We start from the raw sequence: 14,300 nt of genomic DNA on the forward strand, positions 1-14,300 counted from the left end.
AATCTACAGCTTTTTCTTTCTTTTTCAACTGATGCCAGCAAGAATATGTTCTTTGGGACTGAATGGTTCAGGGGTGTTTTGTAGAATGTCAGAATAAGAAAAGAACGAAGGGAGGAAGGGAGGGAGGGAGGGAAGGAGGAAGGGGGGAAGGGAGGAAGGAACGAACAAAAAGAAAATAAATATATAAAAATATTACATGTTTAAACCTGAAAATATGGCTACTAATATTTAATCCAAATTTAAGGTTGGTCAATATCTCGTAAGTCTCAGTAGTCTAAACACAAATTTACATTCAAACACTTACTTTGATTCCATTCGTGTTATCTTCTTGGTGAAAAATTCATCCACACCCTCATCAACTCTGCTTATGAGGCCATTGTTCTCACTCTCTTGGCATTCTGTTGCAGAAACCTGACCAAAATTATTTCTTACTTTTAATTAAGTAATATAAACACTCCACTGAAACAGCCATAAAAACTTTTTGCCCATTTTGTTAACCCATCGTCTCCTTTTATTACCAGTATTAGTAACAATTTTCAAAGGCTGGGCTGAAAAATTAGTATTTGGGTAAATGGTTATGTGCTCAATAATGATTATGATTCCCTTCAGATAGTTTCACATAAAAATAGGGGCCTCGAGAAATAAAATCACCCCCAGTTGTATCCATTTCTAGATGACTTCCTTTGGGAAGAATGCTAAGCCCATGAGAGGTTGGTTCAGAAATCCATCAACACTAGAAGTTGGCGATCAGTTTTGACAAGTTATTAAGTAGGCTTCAGGTACTGTATATTATGGAGATCTAAAGCTACATTGAAAAAAAATCAAGTAGAGTGGCTATAATCTCAAAGAAAATTAGTTTCTTTTCTTAAAAATGAGCAAAACTAAAGTGTAGTCATCTGTTGTCAGTACTTGGTATAGTTTTGCTGTTCCTGATATGTACTTTAATCTCAACAAACACGTTAATTTGAAAAGGGAAGTGGTGAATGGATGAGAGGTGAGGAATTGGTTAATATCTGAGGTAGACTTTAGCAAGATCACAAACACTGGCCCTGCAGGATGGTACAGGGGTAACTAATCTAGAAGTTTTACTCGTTTCATCATTCTGCATACTTGAGAGTCAGAAATATGACAAAAGTGGAAGGAGAAAATGGTGACCATCCACAGACTTGACACCTAGCTCCACTGAGCACTCATAGTTAGTGGTGCTGAGATTGGTCTTTTACGTATTAAACATGTTATTGCTCCACCACAAGTTTAAGTTCCTGGCTGAGTTCGGACATCCAAGAGATCGCAAGGTGGAAATACACCCTCGTTGCTAAGAGTGCTAAAACACAGCTTCTTCAGCGACAAGCTTAACATTATTAGCTCCTAAAATGAAGTCAAACCCAACTTCAAGGAAAGAGATGTGATTGCCCAAGGAAATGCACAAATGTGAACTCCGAATACAAAACTCACAAAGGTGCATCTTTGCACTGGGCAACCCCATGGAACTGGAGATGACTTGTTTCCAGTCGAATCCTGTGGTTCTCAGGTTGATGAGGTCAATATGGGACACACAAGTGGAGCAAGAAGCACTTGGTGGGATGGGTGAGTGGGTAATCCACTCTGTCAGCCACTTTTGTTGTGTGCTCCTAACTCACAGACAATCAATACATCCCCACAGTTATTTCTCTACTGCTTTGAGCAGTCACAGGCTGGGGATTCAGTCAGTCTACACATTTTCAAAGGCTTCAGAAACAACTTTTATATGTGTCCACCCATCAATCTCTTGCTGTCACTGAGCTTAGAATAGAGTGCTTAATTCCATGGCAGGTGTTGGACCCAGTGGATCTAGGCACAAAATGACGATAAACTCACGAAAACCAGGGCAAGTTTACCGAACCATAGGTTGAGGGGGTTTTTTCAATGCAAAATCTGCATGGACTCTTGACTCAATATCACAAAAGGAAAGTTTCAGAAAGGAATGTGCATGCAAGTCTTATGATAGTGATTTTGACTAGGTGTATCACTGGGATCTCCTTGCTGGTTGTGGATTTGGGACCAGGGTGTTGTCATTGGTTTCCTTATGCATTCGGTGGATTTGGAAGATTTTCTTAAGGTAGTAAGTGCTTCTCGGTGGCTGTGACAAGTTGCCCAAATTTCAGCAGTTAGGTTTGAGATCTTGGCCTTCAAACGGCATCTTTCTCAGATGTGTCAGAATTCACACACTGGTCCACCGAGGCAACAGTAAATTGCATCAATGTAGGGCTCCGTGGGAAGTCCGGCACAGTCACGGACCATCATAGTTGGGGTTGATTGGGTTGGACTGAGTGATCATAGCAGCAACAAGCAAAAAACCGGAGGAACTCAAGCAACTCTCTCCATAGATGCTGCCAGACCCAGATTTCCTCCAGCTTTTTGTGTGTTGCTCCAGATTTGCAGTCTCTGGTCTCTTGTGCTTCTATATTGTTACATAAACCTTGTTTGATGAATGTTAAGTGTAAGCCCCTTCCTCCCAGGCAAACATCTTGAAGCCTGGCCTCCGTAAGCATGCATCCACCAGCTTCCTCTGCACGCCACAACTTGTCTACCAGGTTAGGGGGACCTATGCTCAGGTCTGTGTGCAATCTACCAAAGCAGAGATTCCAATAATTGTTATTTAGCACAAGAGCCAAGACTTTAGCTGCTTAGTTTGGCTACTTGGAGTTCTGTGTGACACAGTATTACTGGGTGTTCATGATCAATATCCAATCAGCAGATGACAAAATACAATCCCTTCCTGTTAAGGTCACGCAACCTCTGTGATTTCTGTTGCAGTTAAAAGGCAAGATAGTCATGACTTATCATTCTAATGTTAACAGTAAATACTTTAAAAATTAGAATCAAAGGCTTTTCAGGTGTGAGAACGATAAGAAACTGAAGAGAAAACAATCCCTGTTGGGTCACACTCCAGTGATTGCTCGACTCCACATCTCAACTTCATCTTCACCAAGACTGATCTAACGTCCCAATGCAGGACGTTGACTTGAAATATCGATAATTCCTTTCCTCCCACGGATGCTGTTCCATTCACCGAGCTGCTCCAGCAGATAGTTTGTGGGTCCCGATTCTAGGATCTGCTGAATCTTGTTTGTCACTGCCTGGTTCTTCTGGCTGTTCCCAGTACAAAGAAAGGTAGGAAAGAATGGCTCTTAATCCAAGGGATCAGCACAATTTTGGTGATCTTGCACACGCTTGACCTTCTTGCAGCAACATCTTTTCAAACACACTGCCGTCACTAAGCAACCTTTTGCTTAGTGACGACATTTCTTGATAGACTCCCTCCTTGATTAATAAAATTGCCTCAGAAAGGCTTTTATCCACACAGATCAGAAAGAACACACAACCAGACTCTATTGGTTCAGGCTTCTGATTTTTATCAAAGATAATCAGATTGCTGGCACAACTTTATTTTTTTTTGTAATGCATTAAATTTGCTTTGTAATGGTTGCCTGACTTTTACAGTCATTTAGTTGTCAATGCCTGGATTTAGCATGTAATCAAAAACCTGAGTGCACATCCTTGTCTTGCTGGTGTTCAGATTAGGCAATCTTTTATATGTTGAGCGCAGAACCTACTCTCTCCTTGGCATTATGGAGGCTGCACAGAAAACAGCCATCAGGACCGTCACTGAGGCTATGGATCAAGAGGTGTGACCCGTGGAGCAATGGTGCTGGGACACAAGCCAAGGCCTGATCAGTCGTGGGTGGGTCACCTGGATGAGGGTGTTTGATGTTGAAAGACTCGAAACACCCGATGACTCCCAGTTACATCACTGATGATGTGTCCCGGTGCATTTGAAGATGTATCCCAGCATCAGTATCCTTTAGCATGATCTGTATAGACATTGGAATTAACAGCACAGGTGGTTTGTCATGAACGTGCAGAGTGTTTTGGTGTGGGTGGTGGATTAAGGATGAGTTGCAGGATTCAAACTCTTGAAAGCTGCAGAGAGTACACCAATCCATAACTTAAGTGTTTTTCTTCAAAGCAAAATTTGAAAGGGCAATCTGACTCCATTTCAAATACGAAAATAGTACTGGCCTATCTAACTGAAATTAAACTTTAAAAAATGAGCGTGCAAGCTAACCTGATGATAATGATTTTGACCTCTTGAATCTCGTCTAGCACTGGCAATGTTGGGCACTAATCATCTGCCAGAGCAAGAGAAAAATCCGGTGGAGGAACTCAGTGGGTCAAGGACATCCGTGAGGGCAAGGAACTGTCAAAACTCTACATCAGGACTAAGATGCCAGTAGGAATTCCTCCAGCAGATTCTTTGTTGCTTCCAGTTCCAGCATCTGCAGTCAATTATGTCAGCATTCGGGGTTAATATCACCGGCACATGTTGTGAAATTTGTTGTTTTGCAGCTGTCCATTCAGAAATCTGATGGCGGAGGGGAAGAATCTGTTCCTGAAATGTTGAGTGTGTGTCGTCAGGCTCCAGTACCTCCTCCTTGATGGTAGCAATGAGAAGAGTTCATTTCCTGGGTGATGGGGGACTTTAATACAGGATGCCACCTTCCTGCGGCATCACCCTTTGAAGGTGTCCTCGATGCTGGGGTGCCTAGTACCCGTGACGGAGCTGGCTGTGTTTACAAATTTCTGATCTTTCCATACCAGCCGGTGATGCAAGCAGTTCAGATGCCCTCCATGGTACACCTGTAGAAACTTGAGAGAGTCCTCGGTGACATACCAAGAAGTATAGCTGCTGTTGTGCCTTCTTTCTAATTGCATCGACTGGTGTGTGCTCCCTCAATTTCCACTTCCCGAAATCCACAATCAATCCTTTGGTCTTAATGACGTTGAGTGCAAGATTGCTGATGTGACACCACTCAACCAGCTGATCCATCTCACTCCTGTACACCTCCCTCCTCATCATCTGCAATTCTGTTAACAATAGTCCTGTCATCAGCAAAGTTATAATTGCTGTTTGAACTGTGCCTAGCCACGCAGCGGTGGGTGTAGAGAGAGTAGAGCAGTGGGCTAAGCATGCATCCTCGAGGTGCACCAGAGTTGATTGTCAGCGAGGAGGAAATTTTTTTTTCCAATCCACACGGACTCTGGTCTCCTGATGAAGAAGTTAAGTTGCAGAGGGAGGTACAGAGGCCCAGGTTTTGGAGCTTGCTTATTAGAACTGAGCGTATGAGGGTGTTGAACACTGAGCTGTAATCAATAAACAGCAGCCTCCCGTAGATATCACTGTTGAGCAGGTCATCCAGGCTGAGTGGACAGCCAGTGAGATTGCATCCTCTGTAGAGCTGTGGCAATAAATGAACTGCTTAGACAGGAGTCGATTCTGGCCGTGACCCAGTAGATGTGGGTGTATCTGGGTGATGGTCATTGAGGCAGCTCACTGTTCTTCTTGGGCATTGGTACAACTGTCGCCCTTCTTTTTCAATCTTTTTGTTATCATTAATAATATGTACAAAATACAATTGATATATTAATAAAGGGATTACAAACATACAAATTCCCATTGCACATGAAAGAATACATATTCCCAAAACATGAACCATACAGTAAATGTATGAACAAGGTAAATCTAGGTATTTCATAATATATAATATAGAAAAAAAAACACAGAAAAAAGAAAAAAAAATATTATGCAAAAATAACTAAATTAAACTTGTCGCCCTTCTGAAGCAAGAGGGAACCTCATACAGGAACAGCAAGTGATTAAAGATGTCCTTGAACACTCCCACCAGTTGGTCGGTACAGATTTTCAATGCCATACTATCAAGGCCTGATGTCCTGCAAGAGTTCACCCTCTTAAAAGATGTCCTGGTGTTGGCCTCTGAGACAGAGATCACAGGGTCTCCCAGTCATTTGTCAAAGATGCCCTCCTGATATAACACCAGGTGGAACATATGGAAATTGTCCAGCATTCTGAGGCAGGGTATCTGGCCCAAGTGTTTAAATCAGAGGATAAGCTTTCTATGCAGCCCAAGGTTAGGCTAATATCATGAGCTTCTTTAATCAGAAGGTGAAACTCTATAACTAGGAGGTCTTATGTATACAAAAGAAACAAGGTCTTCATTGCTTTAAAAAGGAAGACTCACAAGGTGATGCCATGGACAACAAATTAAGTTGAAGTTTGCTGTCACCAGAATGTACACGTGTATACAATGGAATGGAACAATGTTCCTTCGCACCATGGTGCACCCACAACACACCTACCTCACGCTTAGCACATAACACAAAATATCGCCACAAACAAGCTGGTAAAATATAATTCAAAAATGCGTGTGAAGTTCCCAGCGAAGAGCTGGCTGTCCTAGTGATGAGATTTTGGTGGTGGAAGGGTATTCATTAAGTCTCACAGCCTGAGGGAAGAAGCTGTTGCCCAGTCCAAGTCCTGATGCTCCTGTCTCTCCTTCCTGGCAGTAGTGGGTCAAAGGGATTGTGGGGTGGCGATCCTCTCGGCGGTCTTTACTGTCCGCTAGGAGCTAGCAGTCCAATGCTCTGCAGCTTCTATACCACACAATGATGCAGCCAGACAGGATGCTTCTACAGAAAGTTGTTAGAATGGATGCTTCACTTCTCAGAAAGTGTGGATGTTGCTGTGCCTTTCTGTCTAAAGAGGAAGTGTTATAAGTCCAGGTTAGATCATCCATTATGTGCATACAAGGAATCCATACTCTTTACTTTCTCCACGGCACAGCCACCGATGTGCAATGGAGAGTGGACGACCCTCACCTTCCCAAAGTCCACAGTCATCTCCTTTGTCTGGTCCGGGTTGCTCTCACACCATTTGTCAAGACTCCACCTCCTCTCTGTGCGACGGCTCAGTATTGTTGCTGGCCAGGCCAACCACTATTGTGTCATCAGGAGGATGCAGTCTGAGCTGGGTCTGGAAGTGCAGTCGTGAGTCAGCAGTGGATTGGGCGCACAGCCCTGGGGAGCACCACTGTTCTGCGTGATGGAGCTGCCAACTCAGTCTGGCTGGGGTCTTTCTGTCAAGATCCAGTTACAGAGATGGGTGTTGAGATATTGGACTTCCTCACTAATCGTAACCAGAAGATGAAATTAGACAAGTGCACACCAACCCCCCCTCCCCACAACTCTGAACACCAGTGCCCCAAAGAGGTGTATACTGAGCACACTTCTACTCTCGTTTCACCAATGACTGCGCTCCTGCTCGTGCTATAAACTCAATCATCAAATTTGCAGACAACACAACTGTGATTGGCCTTATCCCAACAATAACGAATCTGCATAGGGAGCTGAAAGTGCCTGATTGGTGCAGGAACCACAACCTATCATTCAATATCAAGATGACAAAAGAAACAATAATTGGCTTCAGGAAGGCAGGTGGTGGAAAAGGTCTCCAGTTTCAAGTTTTTGAGGATGAGCATCACCGAGGAGCTGTCTTGATTCGTCAACACAACCTCGATAGTAGAGAAGGCGCAACAGCGACTATACTACCCGAGAAGCTTAAGGAGAGCTCATCAGCCTCAAAAATTGCTGACCAACTTTTATTGACGTGGGGCAGAGAGCACACTGATACACAGAATGACAGTGTGGTAGTCTGCCTAGAAGCCTGAAGGACCGTAGATTGTTGCAGAAGTCCATTAACATCCCTGTTAGCTGGGCTGCATGATCCCTCAGCACTTGGCCAGGTATGTGGTCCAGTGCTGAGGCTTGGCATAGGTTTACCCTGGCTCGAGTCCTCCCCACCTCGGCTGTGGCCAGACAAGGTGCCTGTTCCTCAGGGGGAGAGCAGCTTTTTCCCAATGTCACATCACTCATTGTGTCAAATTCAGCTCATCAGGAAGGGAGGCGTTACTGTCGACGCACAGGGTGAGTCACGAAATCTATTATGGTTTGTATACCTTGCCAAATGCGCTATGCATCCCCGGTGTCACAAAGGTCTCAGTGCGTTTTCTGAGCGTAGTCATACTTTGCCTTCCTGATGGCATGGGAGAATGTGGCTCCTGCTGACCTTAGAGCCGTTTTATCTGCCGATCTGGCAGCAACTTGGTCCCTAAGCAGAGCATGAACCTCTGCAGTCAGCCATGGTTTCTGGATTGCCCTGACAGAGTAATGTTTAATCACAGTAATGTCCTCAAAGCACTTTCCTATGTAGCCAGTTACCAATCCCGCATGTTCATCAATGTTGACGTGATGATTGTAGGTAAGCGGCATTGTCAACACAGGGTGCATTTGCAAAGTTTTCAGTCACCACTATAGATTTGGATGATCCTTCTGAGACTTTCTCAGCATAAATTAGCTGTTGATTTGGTACTGGTTAGTATAAGTGTGCAAGCAGAGGGTGCCTTTGGAAAATGTTATGATCTCTTGAAGACTTCATTTCAACCTTTACATGGTTTCTGTGCTTACAACAATGCATGTCAGTAATCAGACATGTATAAGCTTAATTGAAGGAATAACTAATGTTAAGAGAATAACTGTTTGGGAATGAGGTATTACTATGAATAAAACAAAATGGACAATAGGCAAGGCTATAAAGAAACACCACAGCTGAAGAGATTCCGCTCTGACACACTAATAAGCAAGATTAACTCATGGAAGTTTAATCTAAAAATCATTATCATGGACTACTGAAATTCAGTTACAGTTCTCCAGATTAAGGATTGGAGCTACATCTGAAAACAGAGACTGAATTATTTATTTTGAAAATTATAATTGAACCAAAGAAAACAAGAATCCCACCCTTAATGTACAGTAGCTCAGCTAACAAATACTGGCCTGCTGATAAGACCTTACTAATCATCTGAAGGAGTGCTGATATTGAATGCAGCCACAGGCCTTACAACAACGAATAAGATAAAAAGATGAAAGTTAAACAGTGGTTCAATAAGCACAAAAGTACTTACAGCGGTCTTGCTTGATGGTAGCTTTTTGTTCCGCTTGGGTCTAGATTTTGTATAATGCTCCAGTTTCTTTACCTCTTCTGAGGGCAGTTCAGTCATCAAGCTACTAGGCCGAGATGACCTTTCTTGTTTACTGGAGCTGCCCGAGGCAGGAGTTAAATCATCAAAATGGACTGGGATCTCCTCCAGGGCCTTATCCAAGTCAAACTCCATCTCTGTACAAAAATTTGGCATTAGTGGAACTCCCAAGCATCTTATAACAATATTAAGAAATAGGAACAAGATTAGAGTCTTTGGGCCTCTGATTTTCTTTGCAAGTATATCCCTTTTTCACAGGTAAAGAAATCACATTTTTTCCCATCAAACAGAAGGGCCTGTATCTCTAAATAAATACTTTATCTTTTGAATGCATACGTTACATTCTTCAGAAAGAACAGGTTAAAAGATGTCAGGTAATGATTCTGCTATTCTGATTTAAGCCTCCTCTAGACCCATCACCAGCACAGTGCTGCCTTCTTGTTCTTTCCTCTTTTCCCTCAATTTGTTTAACATTTGTTTAACAGGATAGGGAGTTTGTGGAGTGTCTAAGGGATGTATGTTTGGAACAGCTTGTGCTTGAGCCAACCAGGAACGAGGCTATTTTGGACTTGGTGATGTGTAATGAACAGGAATTGATAAGTGATCTTGAAGTAAAGGAGCCATTAGGAAGTAGTGATCATAACATGATAAGTTTTTATCTACAATTTGAGAGGGATAGGGGCAGATCAGAGGTGTCAGTGTTGCAATTAAATAAAGGAGACTACGGAGCCATGAGGGATGAGCTGGCCAAAGTTAAATGGGCCTTGGCAGGAAAGACAGTGGATCAGCAGTGGCAGATATTCTTGGGCATAATACAAAAGATGCAAATGCAGTTCATTCCAATGAGAAGGAAGGATTCAACGAGGGGGAAGGGGCCACAGTGGTTGACAAAGGAAGTCAGAGATTGTATAGCATTAAAGAAAAAGAAGTATGACAGGGCTAAGATGAGTGGGAATACAGATGATTGGGAAAGTTTTAAGGAACAGCAGATCTTAACTAAAAAAGCAATACAGAGAGAAAAAATCAGGTATGAGCTCAGTCTAGCCAGGAATATAAAAGGGGATAGCAAAAGCTTTTTTAGCTATGTGAAGAGAAAGAAGATAGTTAAGAACAATGTTGGCCCCTTGAAGAATGAATTGGGAGAAATTGTTATGGGAAACAGGGAAATGGCAACAGAATTTAATGCATACTTTAGATCTGTCTTCACCAGGGAGGACACAAGCAATCTCCCAGATGTATGGATGGGCCAGGGTCATAAGATATCAGAGGAATTGAGACAGATTGACATTAGGAAAGAAACTGTGATGAGTAGACTGGTAGGACTGAAGGCTAATAAATCCCCGGGTCCAGATGGTCTGCATCCGAGGGTTCTAAAAGAGGTGGCTCAGGAAATTGCGGATGCATTGGTAATCATTTTCCAATGTTTCTTAGATTCAGGATCAGTTCCTGAAGATTGGAGAGTGGCTAATGTCGTCCCACTTTTCAAGAAGGGAGGGAAGGAGAAAACGGAGAACTATCGCCCTGTTAGCCTAACGTCAGTCGTGGGGAAGATGCTTGAGTCCATTATTAAGGACGAAATAGTGGCACATCTAGATGGCAGAAATAGGATTAGGCCGAGCCAGCATGGATTTACCAAGGGCAAATCATGCTTGACTAATCTGTTGGAGTTTTTTGAGGGTGTAACAAGGATGTTAGATGAGGGTAAGCCAGTAGATGTTGTGTACCTAGATTTTCAGAAGGCATTCGATAAGGTGCCACATAGGAGATTGGTGAGTAAAATCAGAGCTCATGGCATTGGGGGCAGGGTTTCAACATGGATAGAAAACTGGTTGGCAGATAGAAAGCAAAGGGTAGCAGTGAATGGGTGTTTCTCAGACTGGCTGGAGGTGACTAGTGGGGTACCACAGGGCTCTGTATTGGGACCACAGCTCTTTACGATTTATGTCAATGATTTAGATGAGGGCATTGAAAACTATATCAGCAAGTTTGCTGACGATACTAAACTGGGTGGCAGTGTGACATGCGAAGAGGATGTTAGGAGAATACAGGGAGACTTGGATAGGCTGAGTGAGTGGGCAGATACTTGGCAGATGTCATTCAATGTAAATAAATGTGAAGTTATCCACTTTGGAAGCTGGAACAAGAGGGCAGAGTATTGTCTGAATGGTGTCGAGTTAGGTAAGGGAGAAATGCAAAGAGACCTAGGAGTCCTAGTTCACCAGTCAATGAAAGTGAATGAGCAAGTGCAACAGGCAGTGAAGAGGGCAAATGGAATGTTGGCCTTTGTTACAAGGGGAATTGAATACAAGAGCAAGGATGTTCTTTTGCATTTGTACAGGGCCCTGGTGAGACCACCCCTGGAATATTGTGTACAGTTTTGGTCTCCAGGTTTAAGGAAGGACATTCTGGCAATTGAGGAAGTGCAGCGTAGATTCACTAGGTTGATTCCTGGGATGGCAGGGCTGTCTTACGCAGAGAGATTGGAGAGATTGGGCTTGTACACGCTGGAATTGAGGAGATTGAGAGGGGATCTGATTGAAATGTTTAAGATAATTAAAGGATTTGATAGGATTGAGGCAGGAAATATGTTCCAGATGTTGGGAGAGTCCAGTACCAGAGGGCATGGATTGAGAATAAGAGGTCAGTTATTTAAAACAGAGTTGAGGAAGAGCTTCTTCTCCCAGAGAGTTGTGGAGGTGTGGAATGCACTGCCTCGGAAGACGGTGGAGGCCAATTCTCTGGATGCTTTCAAGAAGGAGCTGGATAGATATATGATGGATAGGGGAATCAAGGGATATGGGGACAAGGCAGGAACTGGGTATTGATAGTGAATGATCAGCCATGATCTCAGAATGGCGGTGCAGACTCGAGGGGCCAAATGGTCTACTTCTGCACCTATTGTCTATTGTCTATTTAATCTTTTTCAAGTCTATTGAACTGCTATATCTGAACTGAGAAAAAGAGGGAAGACAAAAAGCTTTTACCTCCCCTCTTTCTATCACCCTACTGTCTGCTGTAAAGAACAATATTTCCAAGATCCTCAAGTATCTTCTCTCAGCTGCAGCTGCAGCTAAGAGTGGAAGGGCTGCTCATTGACACACAATGTCAAGGGGAAGGTAGGCAGCAGCAATGACCACTACCAGGTTGCCTTTAGGAGCTTACCAAACTTTTCACTGCCAATTTCAATTGAGAGGGAATGTGGGGAAATTACTCTCAGGAGAAGGCGGCCATTTTATTGATTGACCACAAGGTGGTGCTGCTTTCACATCGACAGCTCCACCTGGTCCCCCACAGGTAGCAAGACTAACAGCATTGCCGAAATTAAAATGTCCACTGTTTCAATTCAATTTATGCAATAAAATATTGAGTTACACTAGAAAAGATTTCCTAAAACCTGATGGTTTTGTAATTTAAGTGTTTGCTGTCATATGATCATATGATTACATATATAATTTTTTTTTAAAAAGCTACTTAACTATTTATTGGGAGGTTTGCTGTTTTCTGGTCATTAAATTTTCCAACATCAAGGGAACATTTTGAAACAATGGTGCATTTAAGGCTAAAACGATCACACATTATTTCCGTATGAAAGTGAGATATGTGGATGTACTTACCAAAAGCTCTAGACACAGGACGGAGCATTCTGCTATGGATACTTTTCCTCTTCGACTTGGGAGTCATCTGCCATACAAGACATAATTCTAGTTAATCACTGATGGATAACTATTATCCACAAAGCCTCGCATAGTCGCACTTGCATAGTGTGCAGGATTTCAGAACTGAAAATGAGTACTGGTTGAGTTTGCTTTAAGGTGCATAGCATTTTAAAAAGTATTACCTGCACTAACAATACAACATCATTGTTTGGCAAACAGTTAGTTCTTTTAACAGCAGAAATCACAACATTATCAAGCCATTGTTACATTCTTGTTTGAATGCAGTTGCTCTACCTTCTTATTGTCCAAACAATTCAAAACAATAGACACAAGAGATTTGGCAGAAGCCGGAAATCTTGAGTAACATGCACAGAACACTGGAGGGACTCAGCAAGTCAGGCAGCATCTGTGGAGGGAAATAAACAGTCGAATGGTTTGGGCCGAGACCCTTCACTACAACAGGGAAAGAAAGGGACAAAAGCAAGAATGAGGAGGGGGAGGAGTAAGAGCTGACAGGCGTGAGGTGTGACTGGGTAAGGGGAAGGTGGGCGTGGGAGGGGGGAATGAAAGGTGATGATGTGAAAAGCTAGTAAGTGATAGATGGAAGAAGAAAGTACTGAAGAAGAAGGAATGAGAGAGTTACTAGAATAATGGAAAACAGAAGGGTGGGTGGGTGGGGAGGGGTTGTGGAAACAGAGGGGAGTGGTTTTGCCTGCAAATGCCCTGTGGTTGTGAAAGTTATATATAAATGCAAATTTTTCTTTTCTTCATGTGACCTACAAAGACTAAAGATATTTTCATAAGTGCAACTTTGAAAGGGAAGCAAACATTCTTTCCACAGCAAAGGAAACAATTCCAGAAACTGATGTCAATGATCTGTTTCATATATGATTACCTCTTCCATTTTCCCTTATCAGGCCAAATTCAATTGATCAATAGTTACTAAAAGTCAGAAGTTTAATTTTGCAATGCCATTGTTAATAGTGGTGTTCGGGCAAATTTTGGAGTTGGGGTATATAGCAAATATTAATTTCACCAGCAACCACACTTCAGACCTGAACGTGGATTGTAGATTGAATTTAAAATGCAGCCCTGAACAACAGTTTTCTTGCGGCTGTGGACTGGAGTTGATTGCAAACCAGAAAATGCTGATTAACATTCATTTTGGGTGCCTGGAGTGTAGGTGTGAAGAAGGAGGTGTGCGAACACTATATGTAATTCAAAGGAAGCACTGTAGATACAGTGTAACTGTAGAATTGTCCCGATGTTACCTTTGATCTTTAGCATATAAAATGTCATGTAATATGTCATCTTACAAGTGTGTCAATATGATGCCTGTTGCTCCTTCTTGCTGAATAAAACGCTTCTGTATTCACAAGCTCCAGTGGTGACTCTGTTCACTGTGGAACTTTCAGTGTTCTTGCTTCTTCCAGACGTGCTTTCTAATTAAGCCCCCTTCCCCACCATGCCATGCAGAACGCTTGTGGTCCTTTCTTTGTACACATCCCATTTAGAAGTTCAAAGTAAATTTATTGTCAAAGTACACATATTTCACCAATTTCCTTGTGGTATTCAAGAAACACAGTAGAATCGATGAAAATCTGCACCCAACAGAATGGACAAGCAACCAAGGTGCAAAAGACAACACACTGCAAATACAGGAAAAAAATAATAGATAAAAAAGCAACAAATGAAGAGTCCTTGAAAGTGA

At 42.6% G+C, this 14,300-nt stretch overlaps 1 protein-coding gene across 6 annotated transcripts in view; it reads right to left on the reverse strand.

Annotated features, from left to right (window-relative positions):
* The window catches only part of LOC132378539 (F-actin-uncapping protein LRRC16A-like), a 331,671-nt gene that overhangs the window by 36,417 nt on the left and 280,954 nt on the right, over positions 1–14,300 (reverse strand). For all 6 annotated transcript variants that reach the window (XM_059945517.1, XM_059945515.1, XM_059945516.1 and 3 more), the window contains 3 exons: positions 12,548–12,614; positions 8,859–9,070; positions 305–411 (listed from right to left, as the gene is read on the reverse strand). In XM_059945517.1, the coding sequence (XP_059801500.1) occupies positions 305–411; positions 8,859–9,070; positions 12,548–12,614 (386 nt within the window). The remainder of the gene's footprint in view (positions 1–304; positions 412–8,858; positions 9,071–12,547; positions 12,615–14,300) is intronic.

Source organism: Hypanus sabinus, chromosome 20, assembly GCF_030144855.1.
Source record: "Hypanus sabinus isolate sHypSab1 chromosome 20, sHypSab1.hap1, whole genome shotgun sequence".
NCBI lineage: Eukaryota > Metazoa > Chordata > Chondrichthyes > Myliobatiformes > Dasyatidae > Hypanus > Hypanus sabinus.